Below are 24,059 nucleotides of genomic sequence, written 5' to 3' on the forward strand. Positions count from 1 at the left end.
TAACAAGATATCGTGAGAGCGTAAGGGCGAGATTTGGAGGAGCGCGCGCTAACGCCTGAGAGGAGGGATTCCCCACGGATCGCGGGAGTGTCTATGGCAGTGAAGGAGGGGTTAGCTGCGGGAGTAGGAGCTTCGCAGTGCATGCCGGGACCACCGCCCCTTGGGCGGAGCCAAACTCGAGATCGAAGCGCGGGATCGTGGAAAGTACGGGTCCCGAGTGGTTGTCGGCGCTTTGGGAGTTCAGCGAAGTGTGGTGGCTTCAGAGGTACATACTGGTGCCCTGTGCTGGGCTTCTATTTAAGCCTTCTCTTCCTTAAATTCGATTTCCACACGAGGGGCCGAAGCCGTCCAGTCCCCACCCCGTGGTTCCACACGTAGGGCGGAGGCGGAGGCCGTCTTCAGGGGATCACGTTGGTGGGCCCCGCTGACCACCGCTTACCCCCTCGGACCTAGTGGGACCCTTCAGAAGCTCAGTTTCCACGTCTGTAAAACGGTGTCGCAGTAGTACCCACCTTAAAGCGTGTAAGGGCTTAAATGAGAAGTCTCCGCCCGGAATACCTAGCAGAGAGCCTGGTACGTAGGGATCGGTGGTTAACCGTGACCATGGTGGCCGCTGTAGGACGGGCTGGAGCGTTGCTTTTGTGTGTCTCACACACGCCTCCCTTTCTAGGCGTCCCGTTTCTTATGATTGAATATCGGGGACGTCTTGCCCCAAGCTGTAGCATTTCACATTTAACAAGTACTGTCCTTCCTGGCAAAGAGAGTCTTTCTTTGGAAATAGCTTTGTCCAAACACGTCGAAAAAGCTTAATGGAAGGAATACAATTTGATATGCCTTATGCTAATGCGGCTTTTCATTTTGGCGGTTTAAATATTTAATACGTTTGGTATCTAATGCCACTTTTCTTTTTAGTAGGAGTGCAAAAATAAAAGGCCCTTAACATTGCAAGTAGAGTAGAGGGAAGTGAAAAAGCATCTAAAGATGAAGGCGTTTCAGACCATCTGCCGGCAGCTCAGAAGTTCAAAGGGGTTTTCTGTAGAACCAACGACCCGTGTGGATTTCTCCACTTCCTCTTATTCCTGTAGCCGGAAGAAAAAAGTGAACCCTTATGAAGAAGTGGACCAAGGAAGGTATTCTGATTTGGTACAGTCTGTCTTGTCATCCAGAGGCCTTGCTCAGACTCCAGAATCATTGTTCGAGGAGGATAATTTACTGTATGGACCTGTGAGTAAGTGTAAGCCCCCAAAGCAAGATGAGGCGGCAAAAGTTCCAGGAAACTGGTGTCCTCTTTTCAATCCAGAGAAAAGCATGAAACCAAATGCAACAAGTACTCCTACAATTCCTTTGAGAATCCCTTTGCAAAGAAACACGATTCCAAGTGTGACCAAGGTCCTTCAACAGACCATGACATCAGAACAGATTTTCTACTTGGAGAGGTGGAAACAGCGGATGATTCTGGAATTGGGAGAAGATGGCTTTGCAGAATATTCTTCAAGTAATTTTCTCAATCCTGATTCTGTATGGTTACTATGTTTTCTAGAAAATAGAGCACGGGTATCAAAAGAATGAGGGTATTTTTTGACCTGAACTAGTGAGAAGCTACTTTAAAATGATAATTAGCATTAAATAGCACTCTATATTAACTCAATCATGACAGCCCTGTGAAGCATAGATACTAGTATTCCCATTTCACAGATGAAACTGAAGCACAGGGATCAAGTATTTGACCAAATTATGTAGAAAATTATTTTGTTTTATAAGCTACAAACTTGAGTATTGGAGTTGCCTGTTTTCTCTGATTAAGGAGTCACCTGATAACAATTCTACTTTGCTAGGCATGCTATTCAGAATCTAGGAAATACCCCCTTGCTCTACTTTTCCTCTTTGACATGTAAGTTTAAAGACTGGCAATAAGCTGGAACACATAATTTGTTGTTTAGATCTTGGCAAATTGAGATAATAGATGCTCTTGATTGGTAATTGAAAATAAGTAAACTTTAGCATTCAACTCCTAACTTATTAACTTCTTAGACAAGTGAGGAGAATAGTTTCCTTAAAAACAGGTTCCATTCAAAAGCAAGGTGAGACGAAAGACCATTGGCACAGGTGAACTCTCTGGTCCCCATCAAGATTATATAGTTGTTTTTTTTGTTAGAGCTATGTTTTACATCGATCTTTCCTTAGCCCGTGCTTCCCAGAGCAGTTATGTGTACCCCTAGTAGGTGGTACAGAGCACTTCCATTTTTAATTTTAGAAGTAATGCACTTGTTTTTAGGCACCTTAGAAAAAACTGTGTGTGGGTATCACATTAAACATGTGGTCACATCTGTTAAGTATTTATATAGGTTGTACCTGCATATGGCAAAAATGGTCAAGGTCCTCATCTCTTAGAACATTCCTCAGCTGTGTGGGGCCAAGAATCTATGCAAGACCCACCTGCCTTTAGATAATAAGTAACAACATCTAAACTATTCTCTGTTTTCTAAACAAGCAACATAAAAACATCTTTTAATGACATCTTAAGTTTTTTATTTGTACCACAAGAATTTAGAATTGACGTTGTTTCCACATGGGAAGTTGTTTTTCATTTTCCTTAAATCTGGAATGTCACAGCTGTGGGAATCCTGGAATTACTGAATCAGAAAAGTAAACGCAGAAACCTGCTAGGACTTGTGGGAACCTAGAACTTGTAGCCCTTGGCAGAGTAAAAAAATGCTCTGGGACCTCCTTGATAAAGGAAAGGAATTTCTGTTGGGAATGTGAACGAGCTCCACCATCCCGAAGCAGAGAGAAAACTATGGTGGTTTTACATATAGTCAACTTTGTTGATCTAGATTATTACTCGGATGTGTTTCTCAGTTAACTCAGGATCAGTTTTAAGAAACAGAATCAGGGCATTTGGGTGGCTCAGTTGGTTTAAGCATCCGACTTCAGCTCAGGTCATGATCTTGTGGTTTGTGGGTTCGGGCCCTGTGCTGACAGCTCAGAGCTGGAGCCTGCTTCAGGTTCTATGTCTCCCTCTCTCTCTCTGCCCCTCACACTCTGTCTCTCAAAAAAATAACAACAACAAAAAAAAGAACGGGGGGGGGGATTGCTTTTTTTTTTTCTCAAGGGGGCAATCACATGAAGATTAGTGTCCTGCTCCTCTCAACCAATAAAAAAGAAAGGAAGAAAAGAAAGAGAAAGAGCATATCCTAACCCGCTAAATTGATTAATGCGTCAGGAGAGGCAGTTTTTAAGTAGTGTATTGATAAATTCCTTTCCGCCTGGTCTTCCCAAAGGCTAGAGCATAGAGAAGTGCCCAGAGCTGGCATTCTGTCAAACATTTGGTCAGTTTCTCAAGCACCAATTTACCTTTTGAAGATTGCCAAGGATAACAAAGTTTGACTTTGATTTATATGTGTTGATCATAGTGGAAAAGATGGGTTTCTTCATTTTTTTTGCTACAGTGAGTTTTTAATCCTGCCGGTTCTATCAGTCAGAATCTTGGAGACTCATGGATTTTTTTTCTTTCATTCCTTTAATTTACTGAATGAATACTCTGACTTGATGCTTTCTGCAGTAAATGTATGCCTTTTAAATTTTACTTCGACAAATTCAATCATATTTAATGTTCTGAGCCTTACAATCTTTTTTCTTTTTAAAAAATTTTTAATTTTATTTAAATCCAAGTTAACATATAGTGTATAATAATGATTTCAGATACTACACTTGATCTTAGCCAAAAGGCCGAGAAGCGATTATAATAATGATTTCAGGAGTAGAATTTAGTGATTCATCACTTAGGTATAACACCAAGTGCTCATCTCAACAAGTGCCCTGCTCAATGCCCATCACCCATTTAGCCCAACACCCCTCCAGCAACTCTCAGTTTGTTCTCTATTTAAGAGTCTCGGGGCACCTGGGTGGCTCAGTTGGTTAAGTGTCCAACTCCTGATTTCAGCTCAGGTCATATCTCATGGCTGGTGAGATCGAGCACCAACTTGGGCTCTGAGCTGCAGGTGCAGAGCCTGCTTGGGATTCTCTTTCTGCCCCTGCTCTGCTCGTGCTCATTTGCTCTCTCTCCTTCTCAAAATAAATTAAAAAAAAAAAAAAAAAGTCTGTTATGGTTTGCCTTTCTCTTTTCTCTTATTTTTCTTTCCTTTCCCCTATGTTCATCTGTTCTGTTTCTTAAGTTCCATGTATGAGTGAAATTACATATTAATTTCCTCTGACCGGCTGACTTCTGAGCCTTACAATCTAAGGGATCCTGTAATCTAGCTTCCGATGTTCGTTGCCTCTTCTATGTGAAGAACCCAGCCGGGGGTTAAGTCTGCAGTGGAGAATGAGTTTATTTGCTTGGCAGTTGATAAAGTAGGATTTTTTTCTTCCTGTTTTTAACATGTTTGTGTTTTTCATTAAGCTAATGTATAGATGAATACTGTACTCTTACCTAGGTTTTAATTCCATCTGTCTTAAATTTCTTGTAGGCCTTTCATATGCTAGTAAGTCCAATTGAGCCAAGTACATTTGGAGTGTAATAACTCAGTTTCTCAGTTGAATTTCATTTAACTCTCCAAGTAATTCCCCAGAAGTGATTCCATTTTTTTTGTCAGTGGTAAAACTGACCTTTCAAAATCCTGGTAAAACAATAGTTGACAAATGTAATATGGTTTTGCTATTACCTTAGTGGAGGAGATTGTTTTCCTCATTTTCTATGGGTGTCTCCAAGCATGTATATTTCTTACTCTGCTCCTGTGCGTATCTAAATGATGGTCCCTGATTTTGCCTTCTTCGCTGTGCTGTATAACAGACTGGAATTGAACATGGACTCGGGTGCCAAGCTGCTAGTCCACCTTTTTGCTTTGGGGCAAATTAACAGCACTGTGTAGGCTTCATTCATTAACTGGGAGTAATGATTCTTATCTTGCTGGGCTGTTGTGTTTGAAAGTTAAATAATATTTTGAAAGTGCCAAGGCCACTGCTTAGCACAATGCCTCTTCTTTGTCTCCTTCCCTTATCAAGAGTCAAGTGAATACATAGAACTTCTTGGGTTTGTTAAATATGTTTGGTTTTCTTTTCTTGAAAGTGTATGAGGATATGCAGATATCAAGTCATTATGTTGTGTGTCTGAAATGAATATAACGTATGGCAACTATAGGTCAAATTTTTTTAAGCATATGAGGAAAAAAATTCAGGAAAAAATTAGGCTCTTCTTGCCCTAAAAAAAAAATGCAGAAGAGTGTTACATATTTCTTCTCCTCACCCCCAAGTTCCAAAACATCCAATTTGTTGTTTTTAATTTGTATATGCCTTGATTTTCATTCCTTGCCATTTATTAAGCCTTAGTAAAAGGATTCCCCCACCTGTATTCATCAAGTGTTGATTGTAAAAAGAATTGTGAACAGAAGCAAAGTTCCTTAAATTTCCAATAATTACTTATCACAACCAGTTAAGTTACACTAATGGATACTTAAATTCACAGTACCCTAAACTAGGTGTGGTCCTATTGCCCCCAGATCTTCGATTGTAGCTTTGGCCTAATCCTAGAAATTCTTTATTTTAATGAATTTTATTGTTCAAGCTATTTCAGTCCCTTTGGTTTTCAAAGCGCGATTCTCAGGTTTCACAAGAGGCTGAAATGTGTATTTTAGGGATTGTCACTTTAACGGTACTTTATGTAATTTCTAATTTTAGTGTTCACAAGTTTTAAGGCATTTGTCTTTTAGTACTAGCTTTGTTCTTATTTGTTTTTCTTTTTCCCCTGATTTTCTTTTCAGACATATTTTTACAAGGGAAACGGTTCCATAAAGCCTTGGAAAGCATACTTTCACCCCAAGGAGACTTGAAAGAGAGAGATGAGAATCTTGAATCTGGATATGTCGAAAGTGTCCAGCATATTCTGAAAGATGTCAGTGGAGTGCGAGCTCTTGAAAGTGCTGTTCAACATGAGACCTTAAAGTATGTAGGTCTGCTGGACTGTGTGGCTGAGTATCAGTAAGTATTAGATTTTTTTTTTTTCCATCGAAATGTGGAGATAAATTAACACAGGGTGGAACTGATGATGCCTATCAAATACTGTTTCTTCCTCTGAATTCCTGCTCCAAGGTGTAGTCTTGTGAAGTCAAAACCTATATGATACGTAAAAGAACTGGGGGCAGGGGCGCCTGGGTGGCTAAGTCAGTTGAATATCCAACTCTTGATTTCAGCTCAGGTCGTGATTTCAGGGTCATGAGATCAAGTCCTGTGTTAGGCTCCATGCTTTGCACAGAGCCTGCTTGAGATTCTCTCCCTCTGTCTCTCTCTCTAATAAAATTAAAAATTAAAAAAAAAAAAAAAGAATTGGGTATGGGGCAGGAAGTAAGGACAGATATAGGAGGAAGAGCCTCCTAATTCTTGTAAATCTGTGTTCCAAAATCAAAGTATTTGCTGGAGAAAAGGTATAAGTTTTCAATATCCAGCATGTTCCGCCTCCCCTAAGCCCAAGCAAACTACCAGCTGCAACATCCAATTTGATTCCTGCATTCTGTTTCCCCATTCCCCTAAAAATAGCACCTTTATCTATTGGCCCTGAAAATTAACTCTTTTCCTGGCTTCCAGGCAGTGTTTGACATAGATAGGAACTCTGAGCTTCCTAAAGCTTCCTGTGGTTTTTAAATTGCTGCTGTGTTACTGTTTTTCCCACTTATTCCATATTCCAACGGGAGATATAACCTGCAGATATCCCTATTCCAAAAAAAGGATGCAATACACAAGGATAGGGAAAAACCTGCGAGTGTAACTCTTAGAATTCTAGTTAAAATTTGAATTAAAAAAAAATTGACAGAGCATTTATTAAGTCTGGAAACTGTTTAGGCAACCAAACAGTTTTGTGCCATAGCTGCTTTGTATCTGTGAGGAGGCCTATGTGCCTAGAAATTTAATAAGCTATTTTTAGCTGCCCTTTAGATTAACCAAGGCCGCCGTTCGATCAGTTCTACCCAAGGCCTACAAGAAGTTCATGACGCCAAACGCTTAACCGCGCTGCACACAGTGCTGACGTTTGTTTTCTGCTCTTTAAGTGAAAAGCATCAACGTTAAGAATATGAACATTGAACGTTTCTGAAAATTAAGTTTTCAGAAATTTTAAAAACACTTTTTAATAGGTAATATATGCATTTGGTTAATCCAAGCTATTAAAAGTAAATCTCCCATCCCCACTTTTTCTTTTAAAAAAGGTCTTTAATGTGGTAAAGTATATATAACATAACATTTACCATAAAATTCACCATTTTTAAGTATACAGTTGAGTATTATTACATACATTCATAATGTACAACCATCAATACCACCCATCTCCAGGACGTTTCATCTTATAAAACTGAAATCCTGGGCCCGTTAAAGTAATCATTGTAATCTCCTCTATTTCCAGCCTCTGGCAACCACCATTCTACTTTCAGTCTCTATGAATTTGATTGACTACTGTTAAGTACCTTATGTAGGTAGAATCAAAGTATTTGTCTTTTTGTGACTGACTTATCTTTATCCTTTGATGCACAATTTTTAAAAAATTTTCCTGTATTTTTTCTTTTGTTGCCTGTGCCTTTGGTGTCACATCCATTAAATCATTGCCAAATCCAGTGTCATTAAACTTGGGCCTTGTGTTTTCTTCTAAGGGTTTTATGTAGTTTTAAGTCTTACCTTTAGTTCATGGATCCATTTTGAGTTAATTTTTGTATATGGGGTTAGGTAGGAGTCCAACTTCATTCTTTTGCATGTGGATAGCCACACTCTTCAGGGCCATTTGTTGAAAAGACTGCCATTTCCGCATTGAATAAACTTGATACCATCGTCCAAAATCATGTGACTTAGTGTGGTGAGGGTTTATTTCTGGGCTGTCTATTCATTTCTATTGGTCTATATATCTGTCTTTATACCAGCACCACACTATTTTAGTTATTATAGCTTTGTAGTAAGTTTTGAAATCAAGTATGGGTCCTCCAGTTTTCTTTTTCAAGGTTGTTTTGGCTGTTCAGAGTCCCTTGAGATTCCATATGGATTTTAGGATGAGTTTTTCTATTTGTGCAAAAATTGTTGTTGAGATTTTTATAGAGATTATATTAAATTTGTATATCACGTTGGGTAGTATGAACATCTGAACAATATCAAATCTTCTAATCCATGAACATGGTGTATTTACCATTTATGCCTTTAATTTCTTTCAGCAATGATTTGTAGTTTTCATTGTAGAAGTCTTTAGTCTCCTGGGTTAATTCTCAAGTATTTTATACATTTTGATGTTATTATAAATGGAATTGTTTTGTAATTTTCTTTCCAGATTGTTCATTGTTTACGTATAGAAATGCTCCTGACTTTTCTGTGTTGGCTTTGTATCTGCTACTTCGCTGAATTTATTTATATAGTCCTACCAGTTTTTGTGTCAATTCTTTATAGAGTTTTTTTGTTTAAGCTTATTTTTATTTATTTTGAGAGAGAGAGAGAGAAAGAGTGCATGCATGAGCAGGGGAGGGGCAGAGAGAGAGAGAGAGAGTGAGAATCCCAAGCAGGCCTCACCCTCAGTGCGGAGCCTGACATGGGGCTCAATCCCACAGCTGCAAGATCACGTCCTGAGCCAAAATCAAGAAGCGGATGCGTAGCCAACTTAGCCACCCAGGCGCTCCTAGAATTTTTAATATAAAAGATCATATCAACTGCAAACAGAGATAATTTTACTTCCTTTCCAGTTTGGATGCTTTTTTTTTTTTTTAAGATTTTTAATGTTGATTTATTTTGAGAGAGACGTGGCACGAGTGGGGGAGGGGCAGGGGCAGAGGGAGACACAGAATCCGAAGCAGGCTCTAGGCTCCAGGCTCCAAGCTGTCAGCACAGAGCCCGACATGGGGCTCGAACCCACGAGCCATGAGATCATGACCTGAACCGAAGCCAGACGCTCAGCCAACTGAGCCACCCAGGCGCCCCATCAGTTTGGATGCTTTTTATTTCTTTGTCTTGCCTACTTGCTTTGGCTTGAATATCCAGATGCTGTTAAATAGAAATGGTGAATGCAGACAGCCGTGCCTTGTTCCTACTCTTAGTGGAAAACTTTCCAGTCTTTTACCATTGAGTATGATGTTTACTGTGGGTTTTTCATATATGGCCTTTACTATGTTGAGGTAGTTTTTTTCTATCCCTAGCTTGTTGAGTATTTTTTTCATGAAAGGATATTTAATTTTGTCAAATGCTTTTTCTTCATCAATTAAGGTAATTATGTAGTTTTCCTCATTCTGTTAAGGTATATTACGCTGGTTAATTTTCATTGTGTTGAATCATTTTTGCATTCCAGGAATAAAGCCCACTTTGTCATTGTGTATAATCCTTTTAGTATGTTGCTGAGTTTGGTTTACTAGTATTTTGTTGAGGATTTTTGCATCAGTGTTCATAAGGATTATTTTTTTGTAATACTTATTTATTTTTGAGAGAGAGGGTGGGGGAGGGGCAGAGAGTGGGGAGACAAAGGATCCAAAGCTACAACAGAGAGCCTGGTGTGGGGCTTGAACTCACAAACCGAACCACAAGATCATGACCTGAGCCAAAGTCAGATGCTTAACCAACTGAGCCACCCAGGCACCCCTCATAAGGATTATTGTTCTGCAGTCAGTGTCTTTGTCTGGCTTTGGTATCACAGTAATGCTGGATTCATAAAGTGAGTCAAGAAGAGCTCCCTACTTTTCAATTTTTGGGGAAAAGTGTTGGTATTGGTATTAGGTATGTAAATGTTTGGTGGAATTCACCCATAAAGTCATCAGGTCTAGAGCTTTTATTTGCTAGTAGATTTTTGATTACTGATGAAATCTCCTTACTAATTATAGAGCTATTCAGATACTCTGTTTCTTCATGACTTAGTCCTAGTAGGTTTTATGTTTCTAGGAATTTATTTCATCTAGTTCATCCAACTTGTTTGCATATGATTTTTCATAGTACTCTTCTTTTTATTTCTGAAGTAGTAGTAATGTCCCCAATTTCATTTCTGATTTATGGAATTTGAGTCTTTCTTTTTTTCTAATCCATCTAGCTAAAAGTTTGTCAATTTTGTTCATCTTTTCAAAAAACCAATGTTTAGTTTCAGTGATTTTTTTTTCTATTGTTTTTCTATTCTGTATTTCAATTATCTTAAATCTCTTATTTCCTTCTATAAGCTTTGGGTGTACATTTTCGTTTTTTGGTTCCTTAAGTTGTAAGGTTAAGATATTGATTTAATTCTCCTATTTTTTAATGTATTTATTGCTATATACTTCTTCTGTAATACTGTTACAGTATTAAAAGAATGGTGTTCTTTAAGTTTTGATATGCTGTATTTTCATTTTTATTCATCTCTAAGTATCTTCTAATTTCCCCTGTGATTTTTTTCTTTGGCTGATTGTGTTAATTTCCACAAATTTGTGACTTTTTTTCAAGTTTTACTTCTGTTATTGATTTCTTTAAAAAAAAATTTTTTTTTTAACGTTTATTTATTTTTGAGACAGAGAGAGACAGAGCATGAATGGGGGAGGGTCAGAGAGAGGGAGACACAGAATCTGAAACAGGCTCCGGGCTCTGAGCTGTCAGCACAGGGACCCGATGCGGGGCTCGAACTCACGGACCGCGAGATCGTGACCTGAGCCGAAGTCAGCGCTCAACCGACTGAGCCACCCAGGCGCCCCCTGTTATTGATTTCTAACTTCATCTTGTGATTAGAGAAGATATTTTGTATGGCATCTTTTTAAATATATTGAGACTTATTCTTTATGGCCTAACATATGGTTTGTCCTGGAAAATTCCTGTGTGTGCTTGAAAAGATACATATTCAGTTGTTGGGGAGCAAGTGCTATATGTCTGTTAATCTAGTTGGTTTATTGTGTTGTTTTAAGTACTTTATTTCCTTACTTACCTTCTGTCTGGTTCTACCCATTATTGAAAATAGATATTGAAGTCTCCAACTATTATTATAGAACTGTTTTTGGGGCACCTGGCTAGCTCAGTCGGAAGAGCATGCGACTCTTGATCTCAGAGTCAGAGTTCACGCCCCATGTTGGGTACAGAGATTTTTTAAATAAATAAAACTTAAAAAAGAAAGAAAGAAAGAAATGTATTTCTCCCTTCAACTTTTTTCAGTTTTTCCTTCATATATTTTGTTAGTCTGTTACTAGATGCATAAATGTTTATAATTGTTATATCTTGATGTATTGAACCTTTTATTAAAGACTGTTTTGTCTGGTTTTAGAGCCACCTTTGCTCTTTTTCAGTTATTATGTGCATGGGATATCTTTTTCTGTCTTTTCACAATCAGCCTATTTGTATCTTTGGTTATACTGTGAATCTCTTGTAGACAACATATAGTAGAATCATATGTTTTATCCATTCTGCCAAATGTAAATGGGGCGCCTGGGTGGCTCAGGCAGTTAAGCATCTGACTCTTGATTTTCGGCTCAGGTCATGATCTCACAGTTCATGAGATGGAGCCCTGCGTCTAGCTATGTGCTGATAGCATGGAGCCTACTTGGGATTCTCTCCAAAAATAAATAGATAAACATTAAAAAAAAAAAAAAATAGTTACAAGGAGGAACTTCTTTCATTTTGTTATTTATTTTTTACATGCATTATAGCTTTTTGGTCTCATTTCCTGTATGTTACAGTCTTCTTTTGTGTTTTATTTCCTTTTTTGTAATGAAACATTTCAAATCCTTTCTCATTTCCTTTTGTGTATATTCTATAGCTATCTTCCTTTTGATTACCATGGGGATTACATTTAACATCCCAGTTATAGTGCTTTGATTTGAATTTATACCAATTTAACTTCAATGGCATACACAGACTATGCTCCTTTGACAGCTCTGTCCCTAACCCTTTCAGTTGTTGATAGCACAAAATTGTCTTTATATATGTGCGGTTGGCGGGTTAAGGTTAAGAGTTAGAGAGGGAGTCAACATACCATCAAAAGTACCTTGGAACATGTCTAACTCGGGGTCTAGTAGAAGTGGCAAGAATTTGCCTAGTGGATCCAATACAATATGTAGTATTGGGATTTACAGGTGTAAGGAAAATGTAACCATGGAGCAGCTGAGACAAAAGAAAATGGCCGACTTGGAGCATGAATGAGAACTAGCTCCAATGGAGCCTGAAGTGGGGGAGAGACTTAAGTAAAAGGAGCTCATGTTTCAGCAGCAATAGCTGATAGTTCAGCTGGAGTTGGAAATGCAAGAAAATGAACAGGAGAACTGTAGAGAGCTCAAGAACAATTAGAGAAGGAGATGAGAATGTGTATAGAAAATAAGAGTGAAGATGTTTCACATTCAGAGGATAGATACAGCAGCCAACCCGGAAAACACAAGTTGAAATTAATGATCTGTATGGGGCACCTCACTTGAGCAGAGTGGAAGAACATGATGAGCCAATGCTATCTGATGTTTCATTAAATGTTGATCAAGATTTATATGATCAACCAACCTGAGAAGAATAAATTTGTCTGCTTGCTTCAAGTTTTTTGTTTTAAACTGTAGAAAACAAAGTGGAGTTACAAACCATTGTTACAATAATACTTGCTTTTATAATTGCCCGTGTATTTACCTTTATTGAAGTTTTTGAGCATCTTTAAGACCAAAAAGGTCTTTGGCTAGATCTGCTATTACATCTTTTTCAGGGGCAATTTATGTTGATTTCTTTTTTTCCTCTTTGAATGGGCCATACTTTCCTGTTTCTTTGTATGCTTTGTGACATTTTTTATTGAAAACTGGGCATTTGAATCTAGTATGTAATTCTGGAAATCAGGTTCTCCCTCTACCCCTGGGTTTGCCAGATTTTCTTCATTGTTTTTATTGGGGGTGGTGTTGTTGTAGGTTCTTTCCTAAGGATCAGTCTGAGGTATAAACTTAAGGTCTTATCAGGTCTTTTCTGAGCCTGTGCCTCTCCCTGGACATGCACAGTTACTGTCACTTTTTAATTTTCCGCATATATGCAGTTGCTTTTGGATGTTGTAGTCTTTAGCATCTAATTCCCAAAAAGGAAAAAAGAAAAATGAAGGGGTGGAAAAAATGTGCTTTGGCCCTTTAAATCCCCAGGCAGTCAGGCAGGTGGAAGGAGAGGGGCTTGCAGCAGTGGGTGGAGTTGCAATAACAATAGCTACCCTCCTCTTGTCTACACCTCTGTGAACAGAAACTGAAGTCGGTGTTGATAACACGGAGAAGGGGTCCTTTGTGTCCCCTCCCATTCCCGCGAGCCTTGTGCACCTTGCTCCAGGATCATGTGCACAGCTGCCTGTCTCATGAGGAGGAGGGGGATGGGTAGCTGCTAAGAGCTGAAATTGACCAAAATTAACCACAGTTTACCATCCAAGCCTTCAGTAGCCTCTGGATTTCCAGATTCTGCCACTGCAATTGTTGTCAAGGTGGGCCTGCAGATTTCTGGTGCGTCTTACTCTTCCATCCTCCTAGAATCCTCTACCCCCATCCTGGTTTTAACCTTTGGTTAAAAGTTCTTGTGATCCTGAGATATTTTTATGACTGCATGCACTATCATTGGTCCCCACCCCCACTTACTAACAGTGCCAAACCCTGCTTTTTTCATTCTGAAAACATTCTAGAGATCCTTATTAGAGTTTATATGATCTGCAACATCCTTTTCTCTTTTAATAATTTTCCACCACTCAGAATTAGCAGTTATTAACACTTCATCACATCTGCTTCCAATTTTTTTTAAATATAACATAAATTAAGCTCGCATCACCTATAACCACCTCTTATCTCCTCTCATCGACCCCTGGCCAAGGACAATCACTGTGATAAGTTTGCTACTGTGTCCTTCTAGGCTACTTCCTATATTATTTAACACACCCACAACACTGTATAATGCATGCACAGGTACACTGCCAGTCTACTCTGCATACGCACACCACTGTGTATTGTTACATACATGTCTGTAGTAGTCACAATACAGAGAAGTTTCTAGATATGTCTTATCACAAAGCTGGTAAGATACGAGGGTCGAGAGCCAGGCTGGCTGGGTTTCATTTCTGGCTTTTCATCTTAACGTTAGGCTAGTTACTTAGGCTCTCTGTACTTCAATTTGTTCATCTGTAAAATAAGACAGGCACTGGGTGGCTCAGTTGGTTTAGCGTCCAACTCTTGATCTCAGTTCAGGTCTTGATCTCAGGGTTGTGTGTTCAAGACCGGTGTTGGGCTCCACACCCAGCATGGAGCCTACTTAAGAAAAAAATAAAATAAGACAAAAGATAGGATCTACCTCATAGAGTTGTTATAGAGACTAAATGAGACATTCTCTGTATAGTACTTAAAATGAATACTATGTACTCAGTAACTGTTAGCATGATTATTTTGATCTTGTTCTCTGTTTTTAACTTATTTGGTATTCCTTAGTAAAAAGGATTAGTAAAATTAGTAAGAATTAGTAAAAATGAACCACATCCATTTCCCTGTTGGGGAAATTCAGGTAATTTCTAGTTTTTCACAATCACGAACTGCAGCAGTGAGCGTGTCTCCTTGTATACTGTTGTGAGAGTTTCTCTAGGCAGGCACACAGGTTCATTTGCTGGTTTGTTCTGGTGGATGATATATACAGTTAGTCTGAAGTAGGCCTGGATATGAATACTTAAATTTTCCAGGCATTTGTCACTTTTATGACATTTTCCCAGGGTATCAAACCATTCTCTCCAGCAGGTACCTAAAAAGGAAATTGCTATGTTAAAGGGTATGTGCATTGTAAGTTTTCCCAGATGAAGGTGTGCTTATTTCTGCACAGTTTTAATGACACAGTGTTAGATATAATTTATTAACATTGTATCTCATAATTTCAGTATGTATTTCACTTAGGTTAGACTGAACATCTTTTCATTTGTTATGAACTGTCTTTGTTCAGTTTTAACTTGGAGTTATACTACTAAAAATCTTTTCCACATTATTAAGTTCTGCAAGTTATAGTATGAAGTATGTTTTGCAAGAGACAGTGGTCCATATCAGAAATCTTTATTTTAGGGTATTTTGATTTGCTCCAGGTTGAGAACTGAGGTTCTGGGGTTACTGGGGCCCTCTCTTCATTTGCATAGATTATAATTGTTTTGTAATATTACAAAGTTTGACAGAAATAGTAAAACTACCTCTAGACCTGCACATCTAAGAGAATACCCACTAGCTACATACGGCCTTTAAATACTTAGTGTGGCCAATCTCAGCTGAGGTATGCTGTAAATGAGCAAAGCAGGTTTCAGTGACTTAGTACAAAAAAGAAGGTATGGTATCCCATTAATAATTTTTTTTGTATTACATAATGAAATGATCAAATTTGGGGTATGTTGGGTTAAATAAAACATTAAAATTTCACCTGTTTCCTTTTTTCTTTTTTGATGTAACTACTAGAAAATTTGAAATAACACGTAGCTTGCATTTTATTTCATTTAGACAGTGCTACTCTAGGCTGACTTATAAATACATTGCATAGGTTATAACTCTAGAGCTATGGTCACAGGTACATAACATGCATACTTTGTACAAAATCTCCGTTTGGACCGCTGGTTTTGAAATTGAAGTTATGAAGGGCCCCTGGGTGGCTCAGACGGTTAAGTAGCTGACTCTTGGTTTTGGCTCAGGTTATGATCTCACAGTTTGTGAGTTCGAGCCCCACATTGGGCTCTGTGCTGATAGTGTAGAGCCTGCTTGGGATTCTATCTCTATCCCCCCCCACCCCCCACTCGTGCACACTCTCTTTCTCAGAATAAGTAAAATTTTTTAAAAATTGAAATCATGAAAGATTGAACAAGTAGTCACCAGTTGTCAGTCTACTGACCCTGTGATCCTTCTGATCTCTGCGTTTGGCAAGTATAAAATCTCACCAGGAGAGGGGTAATGGGGAGAATGCACTGGTTATTTGACTTTCTTTAGAAACTGGCAGGAATTTTTTTCCCCCCAATATCCCTACTAGGAAGGCCCCCTGCCCTGTGTGTAAACTTTCAGGGCAGGGACCAGGTCTTCTTATCTGTATCTCTGCTTATAGTTGGTGCCTATTAAATGCTAACAGATTTTAGCCTCAGCTTTGGTTTCTGAGCAAGAGGATTTCTGAAGCACTATGCTTCATCCTTTATGATGGGGACTTTGCTACTGATCTGTTGTGCTTCATCCACTGAGATAGTGATAGAGACATAGTTTCAATTCCCCTGTCAACTGTTAAAGAAAAGGAAGCCATGAGGGTCCAAAGGAATTTCGAGAAAGTTGAGAAACTAGAACTGTGGAAAAGTCCCCTAGCACTTCCACATGGGCCTGCCCCTGTCGTTGTCAGCCGGGTATTTCAGGAAGCACTTCCCATCACACCCCTGGCAGGCCCGTCACTGAGCTGAGTATAGGGCTCATCGGAAAGAGAACATCACACTTCTCTAATCCTCAGAAGTAGAGATCAGGGCCACTTTTTGAAAAGTGGAGAAAGGGGCGCCTGGGTGGCTCAGTCAGTTAAGTGTCCGACTCTTGATCTTGACTCACTCAGGTCATGATCTCATGGTTCCTGAGTTCAAGCCCCGCGTCAGGCTCTGTGCTGACAGTGCGGAGCCTGCTTGGGAGCCTCTCACTCTCTGCCTCTGCCTCTCTCTCTCTTTCAAAATAAGTAAACATTAAAGAAAAAAAATTTTTTTAAAGAAAAGTGGGGAGAGGTCATTGAGCGATAATAAACTATACCTGAGAAGAGGCTTAACCTATTAGGGTTTCTCAGTTTGGACGGTTACCTACTAAGACTTCCTTTGGTTTCTCTTTAGGGGCAAGCTGTGTGTGATTGATTGGAAGACATCGGAGAAACCAAAACCTTATATCCGAAATACGTTTGACAACCCGCTGCAGGTAGTGGCCTACGTTGGTGCCATAAATAATGATGCCAACTACAGCTTTCAGGTCAGGACACTGCACCTCTGCTTATGTAAAGCCTTGGTCAATGCTTATGTATGGCCATTTAACTCCTTATGATTTTTATTCTGTTTGTGTCCCACTGTTTACTCCATTCCTTGTCCTTTTACCACCTTAAGAAGCACTTCCCTCTGTTCCTGAGCTTTCTGTCATTGCTAATAGTGCTTTAGTGTTTACAGTCCATTCTTGGATATCTTATTTGTCATCTTTGTGTTCTTATGTATCCTGATACAATCTTTCATCAACCCATCTTCAAAACCGTTAGGAGATATTATTGTAGATTGTTTTGTTCTGAGTTTGCCCTGAAGCAAGACAGAAATGAACATCAACTCTGGCCCTACCATATAAATACTGGAACTGGCCTGTGTTTCTTCCTAGGTTCAGTGTGGCTTAATTGTGGTTGCCTACAAGGATGGATCCCCTGCTCACCCCCATTTCATGGACACTGAGCTCTGTTCCCAGTACTGGGCCAAGTGGCTTCTTCGACTAGAAGAATATACCAAGAAGGAAAAGAACCAGAATATTCAGAAACCAGATTAGAGGACAGGACACTGTTTGGGAACATTCAGTAGTTCCTCACAGTTTGGGAAGATATATTGTTGTTTACTGTAGAGATGTGACAGGATCTAAGAGCTTCATTACACAAGTGGAAGTATTTGTTGAAATGTAGTACAGCCAAAAAGATTGAAAAGCCAGAAGAGTTTAGATTTTAAAGGTTGGACTTGAGCATATAAAAAAAAAGCACAAGGAAGTAAGGTCTGTCACTTACCTGGAAAAGGGCAAGCAGGACTCACACAGCATTGGTGTCCCTTGGACTCCCCCAGCAAACTTTCTGTTATCCCAAGGAGGATGCCCAGTCTTTGAATTGAGATTGAAGAGGGCGAGGCTTGATGTGCAAGAAGTTCCCCCAGGGTACCCTGGGAGGGAAGGGGCCACACGCCCCCAGGCTATGTGTGGGGTGGGGGGAACTTGCATCAGCCAACTCCTACTGCCAGTGCAGCCTCCTAAAACTGGTTTTATATATTGAAGTTTTCTTTTTTTTCTTTTTTTTTTTTTTTTTTAATTTATTTTTAAGACAGAGACAGAGCATGAGCAGGGAAGGGGCAGAGAGAGGGAAACACAGAATCTGAAGCAGGTTCCAGGCTCTGAGCCAAAGTCGGACGCTCAACTGACTGAGCCACCCAGGCGCCCCTGAAGTTTTCTATATATTTCATTTGGGGAAAAAAAGCTTCCTTTTAACTTTTTTGGAAAATAAATATGTGAGTCCTTAGCCTCAAATAAGCATTGCTCTCTGGGAAGATGGAGCATCATTGCCAGTCCCCCCTAGCATACACTAAATAACTCCCACAGGTATCCAGACCCCAGTCTGAGATGCGTAACTATAGATATTTTAGTAGCTTTATCCTGGTTTGAGTCAGTGAACCATGTGCACAGAGAAAAAGTATCATTTATGAGATTTTTCAGCTAGGGAGAACAATAATCTAATTTTTCTGTGTTTGATAAGTAATAAAAATTATTAGTTGTCACTGGGATCAGGAAACTTGAATAAATGGCCAGTGTAGCTTTGGGGGAAGGTTCCCTGTTTTATGGGATGGGTTAGCATTTGAGTGACAGCTGTGGTCTTAATAGGGTGCTACAATCACTTTTTTCTTAGCTGTTAATTGTAAGAAATAAAATACAAGATGTGAGTAAAGTAATGAAGCTTTTGTTTCTGTTTCTTTTTATTTAGATTTGTGTGTTTCTAGAGTAATTTCATAAACCTGGAAATTGTTTAGATTTGGTTTTGGAAGTTCAGAAATCACAATTTTTTTTTTTAGGTTTAATTATTTATTTTGAGAGAGCACGAAAGGGGTAGAAAGAGGAGAGAGGGAATCCCAAGCAGGCTCCGCACTGTCAGCGCAGAGCCAGGGTCCGAACTCACAAACTGCAAGATCATGACCTGAGCCGAAGTCAAGGGTTGGACGCTTAACTGACTGAGTCACCCAGGCGCACCCAAAATTCACATGTTTGCTACTGGCTCAGTAGCTTTGGTATGTGTTCTCTGTAAGTGCACACAAGAAGGAGGTGCTGTCCACCATGGTCACCTGGCAAGGAAAGTAAGGTTCAGGTAGGAGAGAGGAGGGTTGAGGGAGACCTTTCACTGACTCTGTACACCTCTGCATTCTTTCCAAGCAGCAGATATTCATGTAGCCTGTCATTTCCAAAATGAAAAATCAAGTGAGATAATTAAAAGTTGTAACAGATTTTGCCACCCTGTGAGACCAGGGCCCAGCAAGACTTCATTTTTTAATACAGTTCTCTTCGGTTACTATAAATGCGCCTTGGACCTGACACTTTGCATCAAGAGTCTCCCGAGCTAATGGCACAAAGAGTTCCATGAAAGACTCAGAGTCTGACCAGGCACACGGTTCTATGAGAACAATGAGGGTTGATCCCTGGGCAGGCTTCCCTGAAAAAACCAGGGACACACCAGTTCCTCACTACAATCCTAATATTCCTCAGATGTCACTACTTCAAGAAGTCGCAGTCCTCTTGAGAGGGAAATGTCAATGAAAAGTTGTTTTCCCCACTAACACATAGGAGGAGAAAGCCAAATCTGCGTTTCTTAACTAGATAATTTTTCAAGAATTACCATCTATGGGGGCACCTGGGTGGCTCAGTCGGTTATACAGCCAACTCTTGATTTTGGCTCAGGTCATGATCTCACCGTTTGTGACTTTGAGTCCAGCGTTAGGCTTCGCACTTAACAGAGTGGAGCCTGCTTGGGATTCTCTCCCCCTCTCTCTGCCCCTCCACTACCCGCGCATGCTCTCTCTCTCTCAAAATAAATAAACTTAAAAAAAAAAAAATTACTATGTATGTTACTGAACTGTGGATACCACTTGTTCCCCTAAGTGATATGGCATATTTAACTCCAGTGAAATGAAACAAGATTTGTGATGAGGGATTCTCTGATTGAGGATGCTTAAAATATTTTTAAAAGGAGGTATAAATTGCTTTTGTGAGGAGGCTTCCTTACAGTACAGGACACAGTATTACAGTCTTTGGCTTTGAGACAATCCATTAGGTTCAAAGCTACCCACATAGCCTTCTCCTCCGTAATTTACATTCTTAGTGCACTCAGCTGCTGACAAAAGGTCCATGCTGGCACTAAAAACCAATTTTCAAATCTTTCTAAAATTATGCCTTCTGCCCTCCCCGTCCCCACCCCCAGACCTGGCCTCTTGCTCGGAGCCATTATCCCTGTTTAATCTGAGAGCATTAACCTCTATAAACCTATTATAGTTCTAGGAAAACTTGTCAACATATGACCTGTGGTTTCATATGTGTTGACTCTGGTAAATACAGGAAGAGGGTTAGTTGTAAGTCATTGTGTTTCTAGGTAACCAGTTTGCCTACTGGCTTTAAATGGAGTTGGAGGGAGATAATTTGTTGGAATCACTGTGTCTTTCCACCTGAGCAATTAAACATTTGATTATAACCTGCCCTCCGCCCCCCTCCCCCCACCCCCCACAAGAAACAGTGAAGCAAGGGAATAGTTTGAACTTTAAAAGAAACACTTCAGGGGCACCTGGGTGGCTCAGTTGGTGGAGCGCCCGACTTTTGGTTTCGGCTCAGGTGGTGATCTCATGGTTCGGGAGATGGAACCCATGAGGGGCTTTGCGCTGACAGCAAGGAGCTTGCTTGGGATTCATTCTCTCTCTCTCTCTCTTCTCTCTCTCTCTCGCTGCCCCTCCCCCGCTTGCATGCACACACACTCTCAAAATAAACTTAAAGAAAAAAAAATGTTTTAAATAAAAGAAGTTGTTTGGAGCTGGCGCCCTAAAGAGAACCGCTGTCTTAAATCAATCGCTAAGTACAAGTTAGAACTGACTCTCCCTGTCTCCCTCTTCCCTCCCCTCTTTCCAGCCTCAGAGTCCTGCACCTTAAGCAAAAACCATATGCTGCTGCCGCTGGAAGTCTCACCTTCGGACCTCTTAGGTGATTTCTACTCTAGAAGGGAGCTTGAGAAAAGCTCTCTGGGGAGATGTCCCTGATGGAGGAAAAGGTTTGTGTGGTGGCCTGACAACAGCAGTTATCAGGCTTGAGGATTGCATTTGTAAAGATCCAATCATAAAAAATGATATTCTGGATCAGGCTAGGCTTTGAGCTTTTGCCTCTTTGCTCGAGACAGGTAGGTTAGAGAGAAAGAAAATAACAGAGCATTACAGATGAATTTAAAAGCCCTTGTCTTTTTGTTCCCCAAATCCCATTTAACCTTGCCCCTGAGACACCTTCGTAAATTTGGTATATACCTTTCCGGTGTGTCCTTTTATAGTTTTACTCCCCTTGTTGGTCTCAATGAATAATATACAGTTTTGCTTCCTCGTTTTGATTTTTGCTTACTTTATCTCAGCATTTGATTTTGAGATGCATACTGGTTGACCGCTTCTAGGTCTAGTGCATGGCTTTAACGGCTCTGCAGCATTCCCTCGTGCTTTATTGTCTCTTAACGCACTGTTTAGGCTAACAAACACTGCTGCAGTGGATTCCCTCCTATATGTGTGTGGTGTGTGTTTCCGGGTGCACACGAGGCACGTGCAGTGTAGTGGAAGCAGGGCAAAGGTTTGGGCTCTCCCACTTAATAGCTCTGTAACCTCGATCAAGGTGCTTGACCTTTGTGTGCCTGGATTCCTCCTTGGTAAGTTGTGGAGGGTGCGCGGGGACGGGAGAGTTGTAAGGAGCAAATGAGGTAAGCACTTAGGGCAGGGCCTGGCACATAGTGGGGACAAAGTAAACGTTAGCCGTCATCGTCATAATCAGATGATCAAATCTCCGTGTGTCGTGGCTGGGTCACATAATGTGCACAGCATGAACATTACCGCCAAATTCCTCCAAAATAGTGCTATCAACTCACTCTTCCGGTGCTTTCTGAAATTCCCTGCTGTCCCACACATTCACTAACCCAAGAGTTTTAGGACTTTTTTGTGCCAACATGATGGGGTGAGAATAGTTACTTTTTATTTTGAACAGCGTTATTGTTTGAATAAAATTTGCTTTAAAGCGGGGTTGCCATCTAGTGGTGGGAAAAGCAGACTGCAGTTATGTGGCACAAGCCAAATACCGGTGAACCTACCTGTATCTTGGGGTTAATTTAGGCATTTGCATCACTACCACAGGTTTAGTTGGAATTGAGGCAACTGTGTGAGGGTTCTTCTTTTATCTTTCCCCGCTTTTAAGCAGCTCGTGATTTTTCTCCTCATCTTCTCCGGCACAGCAACATGGAGACCTGTCTGTGCAACCCCGTGCGCGCGGCCTCACAGCCCAATGAATCTGGGTCACTGGCTCAGAAAAGAGGAGTGAGATAAATTAGGAACGAGGCTATTTACAAACTGGCCGGAGACTGTGGCTCCCAGCAGGGCGGGCTTTCCTTGAGCGATCCTAACCTCCCCCCTGGGCAAGTGGTCAAGTAAGCGCCTGCATCAGACTCCTTCCCTCAAACCACCACAGAGGGCTGACCAGGGTCCCAATTATCGCCCTTCCAAATCAGGCACTTGGACCATCTGCTGTGAAGACTTTTAAAATCATAGCCTACAAAGATTTAAGAGCGTGTGACAATGTTAGTGGCTAATCATCAAAGGCATAGGTACATTTTTAAAGATCTGTACAAAAATGTTCCATGAAAGATAAAGGTATAAATAAAGCAATGTTACTGAAAGGTTATATAACCTTAGGCATTTAATCAAGTACTGTTACTAAATTAATGGGATATTAAAAGAAAAAGTCTCAACAAGCAGCATAGGTCAGCTGTGATTAGAAACAGCCACTCGGGCTGATCTAGACTGTCCCTTAGCAGCAGGCTCGTGCCCATTTCCTTAAAAAAAAAATTTTTTTTTTTTTAATGTTTGTTCATTTTTGAGAGACAGAGAGAAAGAGAGTGCAAGCAGAGGCGGGGCAGAGAGAGAATCCGAAGCAGGCTCCAGGCTCTGAGCTGTCAGCAGAGTCCAACGCGGGGCTCAAACTCACAAACGGCGAGATCATGACCTGAGCCGAAGTCGGACGCTTAACCAACTGAGCCACCCAGGTTCTCCTGGCTCATGCCCATTTCTAAGCTGTTATTTTGCGAATGCCTTTGCCTCAAATAACTTCCCTTCCTCCCTTTGTTCAGCCAGATCTTAATTTTCTAAGTGTTCGGGTCTAAACCCAATCCTCCCTCAAGTCTTCCCAACTCTGCAAGAAAGAAGATGCTGTGGTGTCGAAAGCAGGGGCCTCAGCATCAGGCAGACACCGAATCCAGCCTGCTGCCTGTTTCTGTACAGTCTGTGAGCTGAGGACTGTTTTCACATTTGAAATGTTTGACGGGTGTCTGGGTGGCTCAGTCAGTTAAGTGTCTGACTTCGGCTTGGGTCATGATCTCACGGGTTTTGAGTTCGATCCCCATTGGGCTCTGTCCTGACAGCTCAGAGCCTGGAGCCTGCTTCGAATTCTGTGTCTCCCTCTCCCTCTGCCTCTCCTCCACTTGTGGTCGGTCTCTCTCAAAAACAAATAAAATGTAAAAAAAAAAAAAAAAATTGTTGAAATGTTTGAAAAAAGTCACAAGCAGACTAGTGACACAAGAAAATTATAAAAATTCTAAATTCATTGTCTAAAAATAAAGTGTTATTGGAACACGGCGACACCCACTTGTTTTTATATTGTTTGTGGCTGCAGAGTTAAGTATTTGCAACAAAGGCTGTAAGACCTGCAAAGTGTGAGGTATTTGTTATCTGGGCTTTTACAGAAAATGTTAGCCATCCCCTGGTCTGGATGAGAGAGAGCTGATGGTGGCTTGGGCAAGAGAGGTGGCAGGAAATGCCGGGCAAGAGCCAGATCCGAGATATACTTTGGGACCCTTGCCTGGCCATTTGGATGAGCAGGGTGAGGACAAAGTATAAATGAAGGGTAGCTCCTGGGTTCGGGGCTTGAGCAGGTGGGTGTCATTTGCTAGAATGGGAAAGACGAGAGAGAGAACAAACCAGGTGAAATCCTAGCTCTTCCCCTTGCCGACAGCATCATTAGCTCACTTTGCTGTTACAAATCACCCCAGAATTAGTGGCTTCAAACTTATTTCTCCTGAGTCCGAGGACAAGCTTGGCACTTCTGGTCTGGGGACCGAGCTGAGGTCGATCTAGGGTAGCTCAACATCAGCCG

At 40.6% G+C, this 24,059-nt stretch overlaps 1 protein-coding gene and 2 pseudogenes across 3 annotated transcripts; 2 read left to right on the top strand and 1 right to left on the bottom strand.

The window, feature by feature from the left end:
• Window positions 1-18: 18 nt before the first annotated feature.
• MGME1 (mitochondrial genome maintenance exonuclease 1) lies at window positions 19-18,590 on the top strand. 3 transcript variants are annotated; one of them, XM_049651179.1, is made up of 5 exons: window positions 19-265; window positions 913-1,495; window positions 5,760-5,976; window positions 16,745-16,877; window positions 17,268-18,590. In XM_049651179.1, the coding sequence occupies exons 2-5, from the start codon at window positions 982-984 to the stop codon at window positions 17,427-17,429; spliced, it is 1,026 nt and encodes a 341-aa protein (XP_049507136.1). In that variant the 5' UTR covers window positions 19-265; window positions 913-981; the 3' UTR covers window positions 17,430-18,590. The 3 variants fall into 3 exon arrangements, with proteins under 3 accessions (XP_049507136.1, XP_049507134.1, XP_049507137.1); XM_049651177.1 differs by having other exon boundaries at window positions 916-1,495; XM_049651180.1 differs by lacking the exon at window positions 19-265 and adding an exon at window positions 286-573 and having other exon boundaries at window positions 916-1,495.
• On the bottom strand, window positions 3,644-3,741 carry LOC125937207 (uncharacterized; annotated as a pseudogene).
• On the top strand, window positions 11,024-16,835 carry LOC125936339 (DPY30 domain-containing protein 1-like; annotated as a pseudogene).
• Window positions 18,591-24,059: the final 5,469 nt, after the last annotated feature.

The sequence above is a fragment of the Panthera uncia genome, assembly GCF_023721935.1.
Source record: "Panthera uncia isolate 11264 chromosome A3 unlocalized genomic scaffold, Puncia_PCG_1.0 HiC_scaffold_11, whole genome shotgun sequence".
NCBI lineage: Eukaryota > Metazoa > Chordata > Mammalia > Carnivora > Felidae > Panthera > Panthera uncia.